The 22,837-nt window shown below is 40.0% G+C and overlaps 1 protein-coding gene across 1 annotated transcript; it reads left to right on the top strand.

Annotated features, from left to right (window-relative positions):
* Positions 1 to 113: 113 nt before the first annotated feature.
* On the top strand, positions 114 to 22,527 carry SLC15A1 (solute carrier family 15 member 1). Its single transcript, XM_077790883.1, has 23 exons — positions 114 to 120; positions 397 to 419; positions 2,746 to 2,830; positions 2,914 to 3,055; positions 5,781 to 5,900; positions 6,055 to 6,154; positions 6,393 to 6,483; positions 8,414 to 8,497; positions 9,583 to 9,665; positions 12,087 to 12,173; positions 13,152 to 13,241; positions 14,479 to 14,523; positions 14,624 to 14,653; positions 14,775 to 14,863; positions 16,035 to 16,116; positions 16,871 to 16,996; positions 18,309 to 18,458; positions 18,875 to 18,924; positions 19,492 to 19,602; positions 19,748 to 19,841; positions 20,259 to 20,405; positions 21,260 to 21,367; positions 22,342 to 22,527. Exons 1-23 carry the CDS (start codon positions 114 to 116, stop codon positions 22,525 to 22,527), a joined length of 2,130 nt encoding a protein of 709 aa, XP_077647009.1.
* The last annotated feature ends 310 nt before the right edge of the window (positions 22,528 to 22,837 follow it).

The following is a 22,837-nucleotide window of genomic DNA, read 5'->3' as shown; positions in this document are numbered from 1 at the left end:
GGCATCTTGAGTGTATTCTATAGTCTTGACTTGCCTTTAAGGTAATATCCCCAGGAGTGAGTTATAACAAGACTCATCATCTGTGGGTGGCTGCTTTTCCACCACCTTGAATGATGTGTGGTAAGCAGCCATGGGATGCTTTGACTTGTTAGTCCTTTTGAGCTTTTCCTAGGAGTGTATGAATTTATGTACACTCTGAAAAACCAAAGGCTATCGAGTGAAGTTTTGCCTAATAACTATGAAAAGTCTCCATTTAATAAACTGAAAGCTGACCAGTATTGTGTTTATATTTCAATATGTATTTAGAGTTGCACCTTTTTTGACTCTTCCATGGGTTTTAAGGGAGTATTATTATTAGTTGCCATTAATTAGTATTTTGGTTTTTTCCCCCCACAGGTGGAAAAACTACCGGCAAGTCGGTAAGTATTGTTATCCCTGATAAAGAGCTGCTCTGCAGATCCTCTTTGGTTTACATTGTTTTGGTAATGTCAGCAGAGCCCAAAGTAAAAATCACCCTCTAAACATACTTTAAATGTATACAATAAAGGCTTACTGGCAAATGTGCAAAAGCAGACTAGTAACTTATTAAATTCTAGCTAAGCATTAATTTGCTCAACACCCTGATAAAATGTTTAAAGAGCCTTTGCTGACTGAGCACGTGTTGGTAGGGAGGAGATTGGTCCCTGGAGCCCATCCTTCTTGCAGCTGAGTTGTCATCATCCACTACTCTTGAATCTTTGAACTATTAATGACATGTGTCTCAGCAACCATAAGTCTGCCTTTGCATTTCTTATCTTGCAAGATTTTACTGCATAGACTTTTCCTCAGCAGACAAAACTGTGCAGCAGGACGGTGGCATCCCCAGGGCAGAGCTAGGTTACAGAGGGCATTATAAAACATAACCTTCAGGTTTCCTTTTTGGTGGTGGATCTGGTGCTTCCTGACCAATGAGGGTAACAACAGAAAAGGTTTTGGTAAATGTGTATGGGCACGTGAATACTGTAACAGTGGACAGCGTACAGCACAAAACAAGAACAAGAACACATCATATATTAGCAAAGATTAATTGCATAGTCTCTTGCTTGAAGCATCTTGGAAAAACATAAGGCCTGTCACCTGGGAAAGACCCAGTAACTTTCTCTTGCATGCCCCTGTCCATGCTCATGTCCAGCTGTGACATGCAGACTCCCTCCAGTTCTGGAAGAAGCCACTTAAAAACCCACCAGCATGCTGTGCTAGCATGGGAATGCAGGTCAGCTCCACAAGGCACAGAAGCAGTGGTGGCTTGAAACAAAAATCTAGCTTTTCTGGACTGTGACCTCCCCAGACCAACACATAACACCCTCCTAAAGAATAAGGTCTTTGCGTAGGGTGATGGCAAAACATTGGAGAGGTCTGTGAGAACCCCAAGCGGTCAAAAGATTTTAGTGAGGTTTTGTGAATTTCAGTTGGAGATGGGTCCCACCAGTTCCTGGGCCAGGACTGCTCTGTCTTTCTTTTCCTCTGTAGACAAGAAAAGACATGGGGAAGTCTTTGTTCTGCTTCAGGAACAGACATTCCCTCCACTCCACCTGGGCTATTCCCAATTACAATTCATGCAGCCTGGGCTACTGTTTCAGTAACCAACTTAACATGTGCTGAACCAAAACATCAGTGTGCGACTCTCCATCCTGTGACCATTTGTATGGCTTAGGGTAATGCTGTGTGGATGAGGCACAAAGCATTCTTCTGTGTCAACTCCAGCCCACCAACACCTGTGTCCAAGCTGGGAGTAGTTGTCTAAACCTCCTGCTGCCTTCAGCTGAAGGAAATGGGCAGCCTCAAGTGAATGTTATCTTTTGGGATATTTGTGAATAGCCTTCCTTTGGAGACACCTCTTTCTGCCCATAGAGGATAAATCAAGAGTGATGGGTTTATATTTAGGGCTCAAAATCTGTGTGCTCTAAAGCTAGAGGAGTCCCACCTGGCACTTGCCTCAGCTGAAATTGGGTTCTTGCTCTGAAGCCTGCTCATCAAACCATGGGTCGGATATGTAGTACATACTTAGTTCTGCAAACAGCGAAGGTCAACGCTGCTCAGGCATCCTCACAACTGAGTCAGATCAATCAACAATGTTCCTGCCACTTTCTTATTTTAATTTCTTTTGCAGGATTCCAAAAAAAAAAAAGCCCAAGCACCCAAGCGTTGTGTTGTGCTGTTTGTTGAGACTTTGCTGGAGACAGTGGCTCTCCAATCTTCTGGTGTCAGGCATAATTTCCATGTCTGATTTTCCTTTTGATCTGCAAAGTTAACTTCTTCCTGTTTCACACAAAATAAGGATTAGTTGAATTCCTAAACTTTTGCAATCCAAAAAATGTCATTTTAAAATTAAACTTGAGTATGGAGAAGAACTATCTTGCATCTGGAATGTTCTGGAATGTCTTTAAAATCTGTAAGGGTTAGGTGCTGGAGAGCTCAAATGTGCATAATGCAACACTTGTAGGTAATTTCTAGTATTGTTAAAGGTCTCTTGCAAAGGGCAGATGAAAAGTGTGCAGACCTCTGGGGACCAAGAGATGAAAGTGGTAACTGACTCTTGGTTCAGGTGAATTACTGTCATTCCACAGAAGCCTGTGCAGCCTCCAGACCCTGAGTGCTTACCCACTCGCACTGAGTCCATGTTGAGCTTGCTTAAGCTGTGAGTTACAGTGAGGAGTGTTAGTCTGGGTTGCACAGCTCTGAGCTCACATTGTCTATTGCCTCCAGGTGCTCTGCTTTGGCTTCCCTTTGAGCATTTTCTTCATCGTCATCAATGAGTTCTGCGAGAGGTTCTCCTACTATGGCATGAAAAGTACGTCCCTTGTCTCCTTGTGCTGAGCATTACCCAGGCCTGACTTGTGTTTGTAACCTGTTGTTTTGCTGTTCTTCCTACAGCTGTGCTCACTTTGTATTTCACACGTTTCCTACACTGGGAAGACAACTTTGCCACTGCCATCTACCACACATTTGTTGCTCTGTGTTACTTGACGCCGATCCTTGGAGCAATGATTGCAGACTCTTGGCTGGGAAAGTTTAAGTGAGTGCTTCCTCAGAAAGCAGCCCAAGATCTTGAAAGCTCACCTGAAACCAGTGTTACTAAAATCATCAACTAAAACTGCAGCTGTGAGCAACAACAGCTTCAGAGCTGGTGTTGACTGCTCAAGGATAGTTTGTTTTATTTCACCAAAACTTGAGGTTTTCATTTCAGCTCAGACTTGAAACTGCACTGTGAGTAAACAAACTCCTGCTAGTTGGTTAAGGGTGGTAACATGCTTTCTGAGCATGCTGCATGTTCTTCCTCTCACCTGGACAAAATGTAAACTGTGGAGAGTATTCACCAAGATGTGAAAATAGTTACTGGGGATTATAATTACATAGGACAGTCTATCTACTTGTTGCAAATGGCCAATGAAATAGTGAACTACTGTGTTGTCAGGTGTTAACTGGGCCTTAGAATAAGTTTTAAAATACTATGTGATTTCAGAATTGACAGATCAGTGAGGGGTCTTACTGAGCAGCAATTCTTTCTCTAAATGATAAATGATGTCTTTTGTGTCTTTAGCTGCAGGCTAGTTGGCCAGGATAGTACCACTGAAGTGCTTTGAAATGTAACCAAGTTATTTACAACAGCTTTATCTCCCTCTCCTTTCCTGATGTTTTGATTCTAAAAGTGTTTACTTTGCCCGAGAAAAAGCACGGTAAAAATTTTATGAGCCATGAATGTAAGTGGACTTGCCAAAGGTCTCCCAGAGATTAGAGATGTGCTGTGCAGTCAGCTGCACTGTCTTCTTCCGCTGTAGGGACAGTCCCTGGGAGCCCAGGGCTCTGTGTGCTCTGTGCAGCTGCTCTGGGCAGAGCAAACTCACTGCAAGTAGCTGGATGTCTTACAGATTGCAGCCTAAATATGTTGGACACTCGCTTGTCTAGATGATGTGGTTTGTTTTTTAAATTTATTTTGGCTTTTTCATGTTTTATCAAAATGAAACTTTGCAGACCTTGCATCTCTTCTCCTTTGGTACTTGGATATGCTAGTGCCACAACTGAAAGGCCCAGACCTTTAACAGGAGCTTGTTAGGATGGCTTAAACAAGAGAAAACATGTTTTAGGATATACCATTATGCTTTAATACCCAAAAATGCAGGAAGGTGTAATGAGAAAGGCTTAAATAAGAATTTTAAAAAATCAAATCTATGATGACAAGAGGAAGAGGAGGTTACCTAAGCACTGATAAGCACTCTTAAAGGGAAGACTCCAATCTTCCACAGTCCATGTACTTTGTGCAATGTACAAAGTCAAGAAATGTGAAGGGACCTGCTCACATACTGTTTGATGTGAATTTCTTGGGGAAAATAGTACAGAAATCAGTTATTTTCTTAAATCGTGTGCCATCAATGCAGTGGCAATTATGTAAGTCTTTGCAGCAGGTTTATAAGCCTCACAAATAAAACTCAGAAGTTTCACTCCTGATTAGCTCAGATTTAACTGGAAACTTTTTCCCAGGTTGCTAGGTAAATAAAGTAACTCTATGGAAGTGCTAGTAAAAAAACCCAACCCATTCAACTGTATCTATTAAATACCACTAAACAGCAGATTCCTTATTGCCCTGCTTTATGGATTTTTTTTTTTTTTTTACTACACTACAGGTGAGGTCAATTTTAAGTCAGAGAAACCTTTTTTTAAAATGAGAGGAACTTGGTCAATGTCCCTCTTGTGTCAGGGTACTGCTCCAAGCTTGCTGTGAGGGTCTCTTGCCTATGTCGAATAGTTGGATTGTTCTTGGTCTTTGAAGACTGTCCTTCATTCTCCTGCTTGCACTTGGCTTGGGACTACTCCTGAAAAGAGGGGTTTTAAATATTTTCACATCATTGCATTGTTTTTCTCCTGCTTTTCCTCCAAACTCGAGACCCGTGTCTGTGCCTATTGAATGGAGGCCCACCCAAGGACACAAGTGAACATAGATTAAACTACAGCCACGTACCTAAGGTCCAACAGAGTTAAAATGGAACATGTTTTTACCTACAGAAAAGAGGATTGGACCCTAAAGCCAGGATGGGGGGGGGGGGGGGGGGGTTGGTGATTATGCTGTACTATCATCCTAGGCACCTCCTGGACGAGGTAGTCAGGCTGAAAGCCTGCAGCCTGCACTCTTCAGTGCTGCTCTCACTCAGATCTGAGTGTAAAAAATGTTGGTACACTTACATTTACAGTGAAGAGAGTGGGGGTATAGAGCTGTTGTTCATAACAGTATTTCAGGGGAATTTCCATATTTGAAGCAGAATTTTGACTTTTCTTTTTTGTTTACTGCTGCAACTAAAATAGAAAAAACATAGTGAATGTTTAATGATACTTATATCAGTGTAAATTTCAGATTTTAGTTTTGCAGAGTAGTCCATTTGACATATGCATATTAAAAATATGAAAATAGCATTCTCGAGTTGGCCATTAAAAAGGTAACCACTGAAGATATTGTGACTTAGTTATACCTATGGAATCCATGTGTTGTCATGCCTTTATTAATTAAAGACTACCTTAATTAATTAAAAGCTACCTATAATAATAAAAAGAATACAAATATTGTGGCAGTGGTATGTGGTCAGATTTTTATAGTAGCTTCTAATAAGTTCAGTAATTTATTGTATCTGTTAGTTTTTTAAATTACCAGGAATCTTTAAAGTAAGCAGAAGTCTGCATTAGCTGTGGCATTATCTGTGTGTAAGTGTGTTAACATATCTAAGAAAATGTATCTCCTCTCTCGATAACAGGACCATTCTCTATCTGTCCATTGTCTATGCGATTGGGCAGATAGTGCTGTCTGTGGGCTCCATAAATGACCTGACGGATCACAACCACGATGGCACTCCTGATACTATAGCAGTGAACATGTGAGTTGCCTTGTACACATTTTTTGTCCCAGACAAGTTAAAGATGGGGCAACTTAAGTTTATGTTACTTGAATTTCAACTGTCTTTCAACCAGTCTATTATGTACGAAAAATGTAAGAAAAATGATTCTTTTTTCTTTTCTCCTTTGTTCCAGCGCTCTGTCCATAGTTGGCTTGGTCCTTATTGCCTTGGGTACTGGTGGGATCAAACCGTGTGTGTCAGCATTTGGTGGAGATCAGTTTGAAGATGATCAGGTAACAACATCTTTCAGATTTTCAGTTATACAGATATTCTAACTAATGTTTATAGTACTCTAATAATATACATGTTTGTATAGATGCATTACTGCTGGATTTTCCTTAGGGGCTGAAGAAGGTGCTAGTTAATTATTTGTCTTGAACTTTGAAAACAGAGGCACTGATTTTTTTGATCTAGGCTCATCAATGTGGTTGTGTCTAAGCCTTTCTAAACATCTTTCTGTTTTTACTGTAGGAAAAGCAAAGAAGTACCTTCTTCTCTCTATTTTATTTGTCCATTAATGCCGGAAGTCTCTTATCTACTTTAGTCACTCCAACTATCAGAGGTAAGGTCACATGTTTGCTGACAATAGTTAAACACCAGAAGAGGCATGTTGGATTGTAGTCCAATCTGGTTTAAATTAATGTTCTGTTCTCTGACACACTGGAGTTATCTAGCAAATAGTCTTCAGTGTGTCATCCAGCTTCTCAGAGATGAGGCGCTCTCAAAAACAAGCCACTTGGAAACCTTCATTGCCTTTGGGATCAGAAGTACTAGAGCTGAAAAGACATGCTGGAGCTAACAGCTCGTTCGCTTAATGCATATTTTAATTCCATGAAGGTACAAATATGTCACGTCTTCCAATGTCTTCTTTAAAACTATCACACTAGAAAGACTAGAAAGAATTGCTTTGCTTCCTGGGGGAAAGGAAGGAGAGAGAGAGAGAGAGCCTTCTCCTCTGGAAACATGTCCATGCTAAGTACAGAAGCATCTCTGCATGTAGGAATATATTAATCCATGTGACAAAGTAAATAATTTTTCATATTGTTTAATAAGTAAGTTATGTTCTCTTTTGCTTGTAAGGAATAGCATGATCCTAAACAAAACCCAGCAATTTTCTAACTTATATGCATATGGATTTCTGTGGCAAGCTTGCACATACATGGTGCAGTATGGATGCTCTTGCCAGCAGTTTCAGAAGGCTACTTTTCTCAAAAGCAAGGAAACAGCATGTGAATTCTGGAATAACCCAAAAGCACCAGGCTGAACCTCTGGCCTTTGGATTTCTTGACTGAAAAAGACTCTGTAGAAGAGTTTTAGGTGTTTGCTTAATGCAAATTCTATCATTTTCAAAAAAAGGAAGGAGAGATGCATAAGGCGTAGCATGTAGTTTACTTCTTTCCTGATACAGGGTGAAAATTCCTTGGAAAAAAAGGACAAATTGAGCTGAGGGAAATGATAACCTGTTTCAGCCGGAAAAGGTTTGACTAGAAGACTAATACATCTAAATCAAGACATTAATTATCTGCAAGCAAACATTTTTTCCCCAAACCATGCTCTCTAATTCTTCTCTTGGAAGAAGTATGATGAAGAATGCAATAATTTTGTTTAGCGTTTTATTTTATACTGCTGAAGTCAGTAAGAGTCAAATCTGTGAGTAATGCCAAGGAGGAAAGGGGGCTGGTGATTGTGATTTTGTTTCAACAAGCCACAGTTACATCACTAGAATCTTTGTTTATGAGCTTAGCTCAAAACTTTTGTAATCTAGTTCCTTTCTTACTAAGGACATTTTTTGGAATATTCTACTGTTATTCTTCATGTCTCAGTGTAAAACTAGATGTAAATTTCCTGTGAAGAGGTCCTGAGAGGCATTATACTATTTGGTCTAGAGAACAGAAGGCAAAGGGGGCATTTGATGTGAGGAGATCCTGAGAGGCATTAGGCTGTTCTGCCTGGAGAAGAGAAGGCAAATGGAGCATTTTATCAAAGTATAAAAATACCTAATGGGAAATTAAGAGGACAGAGCCAGGCTTTCCTCAGTGGTACCCAGTGTCAGGTCAAGTGGCAATGGACACAAACTGAAATACAGGAGGTTCCCTCTGAACATCAGGAGATGCTTTTTCACACTGAGGGTGATCAAGAATTGGCACAAGCTGCCCAGAGAGGTTGTGGAGTCTCCATCCATGGAAATACTCAAAAGCCTTCTGGACACAGTCCTAGACAATTGCATCCAGGTAGCCCTAGTTGAACAGGGCACTTGACCTGGATGATGCCCAAAAGTCCCTTCCAATCACAGCTGTTCTCTGATACATAAATCCACTTTCCAATAATGAAAGATAAGTTGGATACTGATCCTCCACTCTGAGGATGTTGGTAGACTGGTTTGTTGTTCCCCTGTGAGTTTTCAGTGAATTCAAAGAACAGAAACCATACGGAAAACATCAACAATGCTGATGTTTTTATTAGACTTTTATTTGGTGTTATTTTTACTTTAGCTTCAGAGTGTGGCATTCATACCAAACAGGAATGTTACCCACTTGCTTTTGGAGTTCCTGCTATCCTCATGGCTATTGCCTTGGGTAAGTGAATCTCTTGCCATCCTGTTGCCTTGATAATTAGATGATAACAATCTCAGAATAATGAAAGTCTGATAGAAATCCCCTGGTATTGACCTCTACCATTACCTGATCATTTCTGTGGTTTTTGACTTAAATTTTTTCCTGGGTGTGGAAGTGGGTGGGATTAATCTGAACTACTCGCTTTCATAGAAGTGTCTGATTTACCAGTCAGATGAGGTGGGGGTGAGGCCTGAATAGCTTTAAATTCTGTACATTATGTAAATTACTGCCTGTGTTTCTTGGATTACTGGTGTGTACAAATAGATCTTTTGAATGTAGGGTGAGAACTCTCAGGAAAGGTGTAGTTTGGACATTATCTCTAGTCTAGGATTATAGATGGTGTGAAGTAATTGTTCCTGCACTGGAGAAATCCCATATTTGATATGTCACTGCTTCTCAAACACCTGCATTTTTACCAGCTGTGCTACAGGTCACTCCCTGAGCCTTACTGCTGACCAAGAAACTGGGGCTGCCATTACATACTACAGCATCCCTCATGCTCCTTGTCCTTCATGGTGCTGACTGGGAGCCTGCCTGGCTACCAATGACCTTGCCTTGCCCATGAGCCCAGGGCAGGCTGGATGGCAGCTGTGGGGGTTTGCCTGTGTCTTGCCTGCATGTGGGATGATGAGGCTGAGGACAGAGGACACCTTGGCCAGTCCTGCAGTTCAGGCAGAGCCTTGTGTGTCCCTCCATGATGTGAGCTGCAGCATCCTGAGCTCCTGAAAATGAGCCCCTACAATAAGGCCAGAGTCAAGGTCCTAAATGCCCTTGTTTTGACCATCCCTCAGTTGAGCAAACCTCCCACTGAGCGCTTACTTTAAGAGTTTCCAGATTTAGGTTTTTGTCTTGAATAGAAGTAATCTGGTGGTATCAGTTTGATTTGTCTTACTGTATGATAGCATGTGAATAGGCAATTGCATTGCTTCTTAGGAGGCTTAATCCCACCCTGATTAACTCCTTGATTTACAGTTTCCATACTAAATTATTTGCTGTTATTTTAATTTAATTCTGAGTTTCTTTTGGTTTCTGTTTGCATACTGTAGTTGTGTTCGTAGCTGGAAGCAAAATGTACAAGAAAGCTAAACCACAAGGAAATGTAATGCTTGAAGTTTCCAAATGTGTTGGAGTAAGTATTGCTTACATTCCTCAATCTCTGGCAGCAACTCCTAAAACTGTTCTGTGAATGTGCCTAAATCAGAATTCTGTCTTAATATAAGGAAAGTCTCTGAAGTTTTTTGCTTTATTACAGAAGGCTTCTTACTGACACCTCCACATTTAGGGTGTCTTTTTATGCATATCTTGATTTATGTGTGGATTTATACACATAGGAAACAAAATAAGGTGTCGGTGTTATGTAAAAATGTATCCCAACTTTAGGGAACATTTCCTTCTGTATTTGTGCACCTTTATGCAGCAAGAGACAAACGTGTCTTGAGCTGAGTCAAGAGCAGAGCTACTAGTGCATCTTATCAGCAAAAACTTATTACTTATTACAAGAATATTGTTTACAATGCTGAGGTTTATTGATCCCCACTGTGCTAAGGAAATTCAGGAGGTTGTACATCAGTGTGATTGTGCAAGGAAAGGAGTGGAATCTACATGAATAGCACCACATGTCCCAACTTTGCAGTGCCTTGACTTTGAGATCACATTTATTCATGTACAAGTTTCTTCATTTTCAATTGTTGTGGTTTGACATTGGCCAAATGCCAGGCACCCATGAGAGTAGTTTGCTTAGCTTTTTTTGCTACAGGTGGGCAAAGGAGAGGGAAAAATATCAAAGGGCTCATGAGTTGAGACAAGGACTGGGGAAAAAAAACACACTCCAAGGGCAAATCAGGTTCAAATCTAAAGGTATAAAATAAATTCACTATCAACAGAGTAGAGGAGGACAATGAGAAGTAAACATATGCTTTTAAAACATGTTTTTCCCTCACAGCCACTCCCTCCTTCTCACCAACAATGCAGGAAGACAGGGTGTGGGGGTCTTGGTCAGTTCATCAATTGAGATCTTTTTCTGTTTGCTCAGAGAGAGGAGTCTTTTTTCTGCTATGTTGTGGGGTCCCTTCCCACAGGCAAACGGTCATCCCAAAATTGTTGTGGAATGGGTCACTTATCCACAGGGTGCAGTCTTTTAATGGTAGGCTGTTCTAGTTTGGATGCAAGGGCTCTTTCTATCTCTGGGAGTAGGGGCCCTCTCTCTCTTTTCAGATCTCCCACTAGGCCATATTCAGCTGCTAACATTCTTCTCTAACATTCACCTGCTCCTGTGTAAGCACTCTCCCCATGGGCTGCGAGTGGATCTCTACACCCACCATGGACTCCATGCATTACTGGGGAACAGTTTGTTTTACCATAGTCCTCACCACAGCTTGCAGAGGAACCTCAGCTCCGATGCTTGAAGCACTTTGTCCCCCTCTTTCTTCTCCACTGACCCTGGTGTCACCGTGGTGTTTTGCCTCATGTCCTCACTTCCTTCTCTGACTAGAAGAAAAGCTGTTGCTTGTAGGTACCATTGTGAACAAGTTGCAGTGATTCAAAGATTGTTGCAGGATGCTGCAGCACAGAGAAGTTGATCTCATTTAGGTTCTGCACTGGGGATTCACTTGTCATGCTTCTGCTGTCAGCCGGGTGGTCCCACCGCCACTGTGCAGCTGTGCCTGTGCCATTTAATGTCTCTTCATGCGGGGTGCTGGGAAGGAGAATCTGCTGCCACCGCCCCGCCCTTTTTGCTCGCAGTGCAGTTAGTTAGGGGGGGTTAGGCAGGGTCCTGAGCTGGTGTATTGCTATGGGCAGTGCTAATATGGTGCTTCCCCACTTCTGGAGAAAAACTGCACATGCCCTGTTTTTTCTTCTTAAATATGTCATCACAGAGGCATTACCAACCTCTCAAATTGGGCCAGCAGTGTGTCCATCTTGAGAGCCATCAGAGATTGGTTCTGTCAGACATGGTGGAAGCTCTAGCACTCTCCCACTACCAAAAGTCAGGCCATGCCAAATCAACACACCCCTACAGATCTGCTAGCTTATCTTGTAGGCACTGTCAAAACCAGATCTCTGTAGGTGACATTTCTTAGAGCTCTGCTCCTAAAGCCCAGCTTGGCGATATTCCATGGAAAATCTTAGGAGTTCTTTAGGACCATATTTGTGTATATTCAATGTCAAGGTGTGAGACATACCTACAAGAGGGAGCTTGTCATAGTAGCTTCTCTCCTACAACCATTCAGCTCAGCAAACCTGTGCATATGACACTATTTACTGTTGTATGTAAGTAAGTCTGAAGAAGGCAGATCTTTCAGCTTCTCACAGCAACCCATGTTGAGAGGGACTGCTCTGAACTGTTTGGTCCACCTGACCCAGGTGTATGCTAGTTATGCAGTGTGAGGCCTTAAAAACAACATTCCCCTAGATGATGGGGTTAACAGAAGTCAAGTCACCTTTAGCACCCTCTTAATGCAAGAAGCCAAGAGTATAATCTCTAAAGACAAAGCAGTTTATAGTTTTAAATATTTGTAGTGCCATTAAACATAATTCTGTCTCTCCTCAGTTTGCCATCAAAAACAGGTTTCAACATCTCGGCAAGGAGTTCCCCAAGAGAGAGCACTGGCTGGACTGGGCAAGTGAAAAGTATGATGTAAGTACTGGGGAAGCCTCTGCTGTGACAACTGCTGACCCACAGCTTCTCTCTGTCTGCTCTCATCCATTGCCTCATGCACTGGGCAAATAGTTTTGGGTCTCTCCATCCTTCAGGAGCTGACCTGACCAGACCTCTGTGCTCTCCTGGCATTGCAGGTTATCTCCTCAGCTCCTGTGGGAGAAAATAGAGCTGTGTGACTCAATGCTCTGTGTAATCATAGGCTGTCCAGGAAAGTTCAAGGGGGACAAAAAAAAGACTTTCCTTTGCCAAACAAATACAAACATTTAAGTTTTTTGATTAAGAAAATAGCAAGAGTTATCATTCCTTCTCTCTTTCCTGTATCTCATGGCTGCAGAGGGGAAAACGGAAATAATGCTGCCTGTCCTGGTTAATGCACAAGGCCATAATACTTGTCTTGGTATGAAACATCAGAATTTTACTTTGGAATTTCAGTTTAAGTGGGTAAACACTGCATTCCCTCTAGCCTCAGTACAATTTCTTATCATGACTTTCAAGGCCTTGTATCCCATAGTTCCCGGCTTGTCTCTTGCCTGCTATCCTCTCTATCCTTTTGCCAATGGCAGCACAAACCTTAGCCTGTCACCTTTATTTTCCTTTTGCCTGTATGCTTTGTTCTTAGGTGAAATTCCTCAGTTGCCTATTGCACAAATGCCCACTTCACTAAGTGCTGAATCTCGTGCTGCCATCAGTGTACAAGCAAAGCGGCCCAAGTCTCTCTGGTATCAGTCACCTTTAACCAGCAGCCCTTCCCATGCACAAGCAGACTTTGTACTGTTTTAATAGAAATCATCAGATGGAGCCACAATATGCAAAGCTGAATGTGTGGGTAAACATTATATGATGGGTCTTTACCTGTTGCTGTGATGTGAGTAGCAGTTTGAAACTGTCTCTTTTTATTTTTTTTTCCTTTCTTTTTTAAACCAATTCCTCTTATGTAATTCTTGTTTTCTGCAGAAACGACTGATTGCTCAGATAAAGATGGTGTTGAAGGTGCTTTTCCTTTACATCCCTCTTCCCATGTTCTGGGCAGTTTTTGACCAGCAGGTAAGCAGAAATGGTTTGGCTTGGTAACTAGAGCTGTACCATGTCAGTCTCTATGGGAGTGTGGAAAAACAAATTCTTTATCCTGGTTTTATTGCAAAAGGGTAGTCACTGAGTCATGTCAGTACACGATGATCTGCAGCCAGGGGCAATCTCAGTTTATCTGAGTATACCCAGGGCAGATTCAATGACTGAGGCCTCTCCAAATCTTGCATCAGCCTGGGACTCAGGGGATGAAACAGTAATTTAAAGCTTTCTTAGTGCTCATGTTTCTTCAGTTATCAATTGTCAGATGAAATTTAGGGTCCTTGTAAAAATGAGCTGGAGAACCAGGGTTTAAATTATCTGGATTAAGCCAGTTTGCTTAATCACTCACACCCTGTAATAAATACCTTACATCTTCAAGCAGAAGTGTAAGCCTGCAATTCCCATTCACTTGGTGGACTGGGTGCTCAAGAGTCACAAAAGTATCATTCACAGTTAAGCACTGAAGTATGAATTTAGGAAGATGCTTGAGAGAACCAGGGCTTGAAAGCCTTATCCAAGTCAGATGGAAGTTTGGTCCAGACTCCTCATATCCTACTGCTTCAGTCCAGTGCCTGTGAGCTGTAGCTGTCAGTGTGACCTGTTACAATTAGGCAGCTCTGCTATGAAATTCAGAGCTCAAAGCTCATTCCATGGGTAATATCTCGGGCAGTGCTGTGTCGTGGGAGGCTGAAAGATCTTGTCACAGATGCAGTGATACTGTTCTTGTCTCATCCTGGGCTCAAGCCTAAAGTCTGCCCTGCTTGTCCCAGCTTCAGGCTGGTTTCTGGGGCAGAAGGCTCCAGGCAGGCCAAGCCCTGGCTTGTCCTCTGGCTGTGGGCTGTGTGAAGGAAGTGTGATGAGTGGGATGTGTGAGCTGCCTGGGCTCAGGCCAGTGACACGCGGCCCCGGGGGGGCTCCTGTGCCAGCTTGCGGCAGTGCCCTGCACAGGATGGCCCTGCCCTCTCTACAGCCCATTTCTGCTAAGTTATTTTCTGCTATATTTCACAAAACAAGTAAATGAAGAGGAGTGGGCCATGAGTCTCACATTGTTCAAAGGTTAACATTGCAGACTAAGAATATTCCCGTAGCAAACCAGCTTTACTTTTGGTTCTATTGCATGTTTATTCCAACACTTCACTTATGAAAATGATTAAAAAGGAACTTTAGAACATTGATTTACTGTGACAGCTAATTTTTTCTTCTCTTATTTAAGGGGTCAAGATGGACACTGCAAGCCACAGCAATGAATGGGGATTTTGTAGGTTACTTTTTATTCTTTTTTTCTTTAATTAACACTTTTCAGAACCATTTTATTTGTTGTCACAATATTAAAAACTATTTCTTTTTTTCTTCACCAGGGTTTTAAAATTCAACCAGACCAAATGCAGGTATGTTAATTTTCTATCTGCCAATTTCAAGTGCTTGTGAAAGATTAGGTACATATTGCCCTTGCTTATAAAAAGTGCTTTGAAAAATACTTATTTTTTTTCTCATGTTCATCTTCTCCAGATTGTGAATCCAATCCTGATTGTTATAATGGTCCCAGTTGTAGATTCTTTGGTTTATCCTTTAATCAAGAAATGCAAGCTGAATTTTACGTAAGTTGATGTAATTATCTGACTTCAACAGAAGCTCATTTTAGTGGTTTCTTTTACTGGCTCTTCCAGCCCTAATGTAACAAGAGCAAGCATTCAGCTAAGGATGAAAGAGAAGTTTATTTAAAAGGGTTTAATAATTTAAAGAAATTAAAATATAAAAAACCCCAGAATACTGTAAATGGTATGTAGAGACACCACAGATTAAAAGAGGAGAATCTAAGAGAAGAGTAACAATGTTTTTCAGTTAAGGACAAAATCTTTTGATTGCAGGAGAGATGATCTTGATTGTTTTCCATATCCCCTATGTCTACCCCCTCTCCCTCCTGAAGGATGGGAGGTAGAAATGCAACATACATCCTTGGCATTTGTCATGTTTTGGGCTAAAAAGCAGCACAAGACATTTTCTGTTCAGTCTCAGCTGGGAGTCTGGCTTACAGAATCCTTCTAGGTGGAGCTTTGGGGATATTACACATACTTTTTCAGTGTTGGTAAGGAAGCGGCTAGCAGTTGCAAGAGTGCTTGCAGAGGCAGAAGAGAATACAGTTCTTCAAACAATTTTCAGAGAGCTAAGGTGCAATGCTGTTTTTCCATATAGCTGTTAAAAATCTAGGGGTTTGCTGTGCTGGCAACACTCATTCATTTGTAGATGATCTGCACTGCATAAATGATGCCACAAATTACATATATTCTCTAAATCTATCCTTACAGCTTAACTGCATACCAGTAGATGTCTCCTAATTCAACAAATTTCCCTGACCATTTTTGTTCATCTTGTTTAAACATAGCAATATGGAGACAAGCTGTTCCTCCTTTTTTAAAGGCATATCTTCTTGTCTCTTTCTTGTTTTACAGCTAACAACTGTATTGGATTGAGTTTTTTCTTCCTACAAAACCAGATTTTTTTCAGGAACCTAATAATCATGGTCAGTCAATGTTTGAGCCCAGCAGATGCAGAGTAACAGGTTATTTATGTTGTTGCAGAAAAGATGCATTTCTTGATAGAGTAACTATTAATTGAGAGGTACCTTTTCTGTAATAACATCAGGCCTTCAAATGGTGATAATGTGTTAGTCGTGGCCATTTGAGTACCCTAGAGTAGAAAGAAAAAACAAACAACTGAAGCTTTGAATTGGCACTTCTCTTAAATCTCACATGTCTTTTGTTGTACCAGGCCCCTGAAGAAGATGACTGTGGGGATGTTCCTCGGCTCTATGGCTTTTGTTGCTGCTGCCCTTGTGCAAGTGCAAATAGATGTAAGTTCAGCCACATATGAGTATTTACTATTAATATATAGCTGCTAATTCAGGAAAAAAAGGGTGTATTTAATGGGAAATTGAACCAAGACGCCTAAATTTGGAGCCAATCATATAAGCATAGAACTAGAGGGAGGGGAGGTATATTGCAATACTGTGGTTAGCGCAGTAAAATTAATTAGCAACAAACACCATTCTGCAAAACATCATATTGCAGTTAATACAAATTATGCATTAAAGACCTCAATCTTTAAACTGAGACTAAAAGCCGAAAACCAGACACTTGCTTGGCCTACCAGAGGGCTACTTTGTATGTTTGACCTCTTCTGATATTTAGTTTGGAGGTGAAGTGTGACAGTCTGCGAAGCATCATTATAGCAGGAGTAAAGATGGCACTTGTTGAAGGAAGGATTTGTCTCCCCTAACCTTCCTTGCCCCAAAGGGAGGTGCCCTGCCTGAACCCAATGACTCTTTCCCCTGTAGCTGGGATGTTAGCAACACCTCTGGTTGGCGATCCATTGGATTCCAAGATCTGAACAGCTGTCTAGGGGTGTCTGCTGTGGATGAGAGATTTCTTTCCTAAAGCAATTTGTGAGATTAGTAACAAAACCTGATTCAAGTCTCCTCTGTCAGACGATCACAGATCAGCAGGCAAATGCTAATCTTCAACATGAAATTATAAAGATTACAGCAATTATAGTAATTTTTCCATGTGACTTCGAACACTGATTTTACTTTTTTTTCTGTCCTATAGAAAAGCTATCCAGTTTTCCCTGCAGCTGGGCAAGCTCAAATTAAATTAATAAATCTGGGTTCTGTTCCTGCAACAGTTCAGTTCCAGCCTCAACTTCAGAGTGTGGATGTAGCACCTAATAAGGAGGTAAGTAAGGGCAGATGTGGAATATGAAAAAAAGAATTGAAATTAATTAAGCTAAAAAAAATTTGAGTAAGTTAGAATAATTCTTAACTAATGGTTCAAAATTGATTATTTTCTAGGACTTTGTTACTCTAATAATTTTAATTATTTTTCTTTTTTTTTTTTTTTGTATTGTGGAATGAATTATTATTGAAAACACAGTGATTGAAGAAATAGTAACTATGTTAATATTTGAAGTATTACTACTTTGATCTGACTAGAGTATCTTTTTTTCCAAGAAACTTTCATAAAATTAAGTGACTTGGAACTAGATGAAAGTCTTACTCCTGTTAAAATGGTTCCAATTCCTAAAAGTAGCCCCTTCCTGCAATAAATGTGCATTCATCTCTAGTGAGTTGCTGCTATTACTGTGAGAAATTACTTACCTAACAGGGAGCTAATTCTGTGGCCACACCACACATTAAGCTTCATGTTTTGCTGCCAAATAACTTTTTCAGGTTCTAATAAAGCACAGCATTGGTAGTTCTATTGACAGCAAAATGTGGTGGCTCTGATGGATGTTTTTTATAAGGATCTTACAAAGTGTTCTCTGATAGCCTGTGGTTCTGTTTCCCTTGAAGAGGAGAGGTCTTACTCCAACCTCCTCCAAATTTGCTTCACAAGGAAACAGAGTTTTGAGGAGAAGATAAGGGCACCCAAACTGTATACTGACAGGGAACTGATGTAACCATGGTACATACCTGAAAATAAAAGGTATGGAATGCTCAATTCCCTGTTACAGACACTTTATCATCCAGATGTGGATTATAAAGTGCTTTTGATAATCCTATAAAACAAAGGGCCTATTTTAGTGTAGCACTAGCATGTTTAATAATGGTTGAAGTATTTTATGTTGATTAAATGTGTTTTGAATATTTAAAACATGTAATTTCTGCTTTTTGGAAAATACTGCATCGCATCTTATGCTAGTGCTACTTCTGTGGCTAAAGAGAATTTTACTCGGTGGTTGTGGTAAGCCTGATTTATCTGGAGCAAGAAATAGGAAAATATAACAGCTATTCCAAAGTGCTTGTGGGAAGCTCATGTAACTTTGAAGCTTGTGTAAAAAATTAAACTAACAAAAAACAATGATCAAATTGAATTAATGCTTGATGTAAAAAACAAATCAAAAATTAGTTAGGAGATGTTAATGATCTCTGGCACCTCAGAAGTAACATGCCTAAACTTCTGACCCTCCCCAGAGTTCATAACATTCCCTCAAAAGTGTAGACAAATATGCAGTTGCACAGAAATCTGTAGCAATTTGTCTTTGTAGACTGGCTACATGACATTTGAGACTTCTAAACTGCAGTCATTAAACATAACTTCTGGAACTCTAAATACAACTGAGTCTTTGGATCTGACAGAGAAACAACGTTACACTTTCGCATTTAAATGGCATCCAGCAAAGATCAGTTACAATTTGGTAAGTCTGCTTATTTCTTAAGATATAAATATATGTTTTGACAGCTATCTGTGTGGAGGGTGTGAAGCTGAGAGGACAAGCTCTGGATAGCTTTTGTCCTTTGATTTATTTTCTGTTTCTCCTTGTCTCTGCTGTACCAGTAAGACTGGTAAGCTGCAGAGAGTACACCAGGATGTCCTTTAAAAAAAAAAAATTACCAATTTCTTATGTACCTTGACAGCTACACTTTCACCAAAACTTAGGTGTGTGGTCATACAGCGTTTTCTAGTAGATGTGTGTGCTAGGAGGAGCCTAAAGAGGAAGGTTCTGGAGTCTTGCCCTGAAGCCTCTGTTAATTCCCACTGCTCTGTAATAGTGCATGTTCAAGATGTTCTCTGATGCCAGCAACATATTTTGATAATGGTCTCTTTCACCAGATAGAGGACAATATCACAGCAAAACCAGCAGATGGAAAAAGTCTCGTCAGGTAGAGGGGAGTTTTTTGTGTCTAAATTTTGACAGTAGTGTGTCTCTTTCTTCAGTCTTGGGTCTTTGGGTAGTCTCTTCTTGTTAAAGTAAAGTTTTGTGTACTGTAGGAACTCACCTTTTGCTGGACATGTCCCTTGACATTTTAGGGGATGGGATAATGTCTGAATCTTAAGTTATCTTGCACATCTGCTTTGAGTGTAATTTAGCTAAAAGTGGAAGTATATGCTTCATTCAATTGCCTAGATTTTTTTATTGGACAAGTGGCATGGATTACATATCTATACCTCATTTATAATCTTGGATAAGAGTTATCTTTCTTTTGAGGTTCTCCTAAGGCAGTGGGCTGATGGGGGTCTAACTGGCATTTTGTATTAGCTACATTTCTAAGAGATTTAGAGTTCTTTCCAAAATGTGAATTGATTAAAAAAAAAAAAAAAAAAAACCAAAAATGCATTGAATGGGAAGACTTGATACTTGTGCTGTCAATATATAATTAAAAGTAAAACCTGTATTCTTTGATTTCTGTATGTTTTATGTAGTATTTAATAACTTTTCAATTTTAAAGGTTCATAAACAATTCCAATTTTACTGTCAATGTTACTATGGGTGACATGGCTTTTGGAGAGCTGCAACCTCTTTCTGCCAGTAATTACAGCGTCATTTCAAACCCAGGCTGGTAAGCATTTCCCTTTATCCTAATTTGATCTCCTAGATATAGTTGTCCTTGGGAAAAGGGCACAGAGTTTTCTTAAAATATGTGATGCATACAATTGACTACACTTGTGGTCTGAACTGTGAGGTTTTGGTTTTTTATTTTTCAGGTCATATACCATTAATGCTTCAATGCCTAACACTTGTACAGTTGATTCAAAGGAATTCGGATATGGTGCTGCCTATACCATTTCACTTGATGATGTGAGTTGCTACTTGTTGGATGGACAATATAAAATTCCTTCACATGTTGATACTTTAACTAAAAAAACACTAGAATTATTCCACTTGTTTTTAATCCTTTAATTTCCTCTTGTCTTTAAGTATATATGGTAGAATTCTGGTATCCTAAACAGGACACAAAGCTACTATTAACTATAAAAATAATGGCGGTTATGATAATAACATAATGCAAGAATTCATGATCACCATTTATGGCCTTAAACCTTTAGCCCTGTTAGACACTACAGGTTTGCATGAAGTCTGCTGTAAAAAAGCTATACTTTATAGATATGTAGTGCTTCATGTGCAGTATTTGTTACTTACTCTGAACTTCCTATATTATTATAGAACTGTGCACACTCATTATTACTGTTCCTAACATGCTATTTTAAATTCCAGTGTGTTGGAAAAAAACTTATCATTACACACTTCGAAGATATTGCACCAAATACAGTCCATATGGCTTGGCAGATCCCTCAGTATTTTCTTCTTACATGTGCAGAAGTACTGTTCTCTGTCACTGGGCTGGAATTTTCATACTCACAGGTAGGTATTCTTCTTCCTGAGTTAAGAATCTTGGTGCAAGTTAAGATTTTCCATGATATCTTGTTTTTAAGGGGTGGTTCTGTGCTGCTGCTTTGATTCCTATGTCCGTCACAGCTCCTAGAAGGATTATATAGGCTCACGCAAGTTGGCCCAGTTTAACCAAGAATTTGGTGTTTTCCATGAAGCTGTGCTGAATTATATAATTTAAAGACTTGACTACCAGTCCTCAAATTTCCTTCTCACATGTGACTATCCATTGAAAATAAGTGCAATAGTACTGATGCAATAAGACCAAAATGGAGAGCTCTCAAATATAAAATGAGGAAGTAGTGGCACTTCATCTCCACACCAGCATACTCCATACAGTCTTTTTGTTAGCCTTTTATTAGTGTTTAGTTATGCATTTTTAATTCCTTTGTCTTCTGACTCCAGTTTATTAGTTGTGTGTATTTCTCTTAATTCTGAATCTAGAAACTGCAGTGATGGAAATGTTGTAAGGTGTGATTTGCTGGGTGACCCACTCAACTTCTTCATGTCATGTGTACCATGTGTTCCTGAGATGTAAAATTACACCTGTATACCTGTTAGTTACTTGGTGTGTAAATGTAAAAGGTGTTATAGTTCGTGTGCTAATGGTCTCTTGCTCCTCAAAGCCTTCTCCAGACCTGTTTAGCTCTCTAGCAATTTTTAATGTAAAAAAAAAATTTTAAAAAAGCCCCAACCACCACCAAAATCTAGAAAACCATGAAATCCTCTTCCCCACAGAGAAAAAGTGTTTATTGTAAGGTAAAGAATGCAGTAAAGGCATCAGAAAATAAATCTTACCATCAAAATTTAAATGTCTGTCTCTACAGGCCCCGTCTAACATGAAGTCAGTGCTGCAGGCAGGATGGCTGCTGACTGTGGCTGTTGGTAACATAATTGTCCTTATCGTGGCTGGGGCATCTGCAATCAAAAAGCAGGTAAGCATGCAAGCAGTTAGTGTGCTATTATATTACACTGTGAGAAAGCAGTTCTAATTCAGTGGGAAATTATGGCAGCTAAATAGTTTTTCTGCAAAAGTTTATACTTACCTGTTTTTTGCCTTGTTGCCAGGCTCCTTTTCTTGCAAGCAGCAGTTTCTAACATCTCTCCAGTAAATGTCTTCTCATGGTGTAGAAAGTCTGTGAACTTTTGAGCTGAAATTCTGCATGAATGAAATTAAAACCTACCAAAGTTCTGTTAATTGTTAATGAGCCTTCACCTGCATGCCACAGCCTTGCCACATCCCTTCTTCTGGCTTTGTTGGTTTCAAACCTCATTCTTTGGGGCATAAAAACTGTATCTGTCCTGGTGAAGAGCAATTGTCCAAGATTTTCTATTTATTAGCAGTGTTCTGTAATGAATTAAAATGGCTCTTTGAGAGAGGGAAGAGCTTATCTCTAAAACAGCTCTGGCAGTCCCTAGTTTAACCTAAATTAAATCAGAAAGAGCATGAAACAGAGATGTTGAGGTTTTTCAGCTAGAGTTTCTGATCTCTGCCCGCATTTGTGGTCACTAGGTCAGCTGTAAAAATTTTTAAGTGGAGGCAGAATCAGTGCCAGCCTGGCTTTAGAATGAGATTATCTGACCAAAAGGAAGGGGCTGAGTTTCTTTCTCAGTCTTTCATTCAATTCCCAGTTTCTCCAGGAAAAGGATGTTGCAGAATTTTTCAGCATTTACAGAATTTTTGTTTTTTTCAGTGAAGATAGAAATTATGAAAGAGCCTCAATTCTGAGTTGCTTTAATATGTATTTTATGCTTAATTAGTAATTAGTCCTATAAGCCATATGATAGTTTTTATGCATACTCAGTTTAACATTCTGAGTTTACTTCCTGAAAATACTAAAATGGTGTAATACTCAAATGAATATTGGTGGATAAATTCTGGTTTTTTTTTGTTTGTTTGTTTTGGCAGTGGGCAGAGTATGTGCTGTTTGCTGCCCTGCTGTTGGTAGTTTGCGTCATTTTTGCTATCATGGCTTCTTTTTATACCTATATTGATCCAAATGAGATTGAAGCCCAGTTCAGCAAGGAAGAAAAGGAAGAAAAGAAGGCTCGAGATGGCAATGAAAAGGAAGCTGAAACTGTTTCTCGACTGTAAAGGAGTATTCAAGGAGTGTTTGTAAATAATGGAAATCCCATGCGCTGTCCTGCAGTCAGAGGAATCAGGGTATCAGTTATAACACCTCTGGATTACATGTCTTGTGGGAGACATTAAGCAAGACTGTTTTAACTTAAAGTGCAGCCTCTCTAGGGAAGCAATAGGAAAATATTAGTCTCTCTCTTGTACTGAATGTGGTATCCTGAAGAAACTCCAGCAGAAGTTGCACTCTTAATGTTCCTCAATCTTAAATATTATAGCATTATAATATTGAAATTAGACTTGGAACTATTGGACCCTTTGAAAAGAT

Source organism: Lonchura striata, chromosome 2 (genome assembly GCF_046129695.1).
Source record: "Lonchura striata isolate bLonStr1 chromosome 2, bLonStr1.mat, whole genome shotgun sequence".
NCBI classification, from domain to species: Eukaryota; Metazoa; Chordata; class Aves; order Passeriformes; family Estrildidae; genus Lonchura; species Lonchura striata.
The sequence above is the reverse complement of the archived record's forward strand: the minus strand, read 5'-3'. Positions and strand labels throughout refer to the sequence as shown.

Bases quoted from the DNA above. Each gene is read 5' to 3' on its own strand.
- SLC15A1 (XM_077790883.1), top strand. The intron at 6,155-6,392 runs GTAACAACATCT...TTTTTACTGTAG, and splicing joins ATCAGTTTGAAGATGATCAG to GAAAAGCAAAGAAGTACCTT. The intron at 12,174-13,151 runs GTAAGTACTGGG...TGTTTTCTGCAG, and splicing joins GGGCAAGTGAAAAGTATGAT to AAACGACTGATTGCTCAGAT.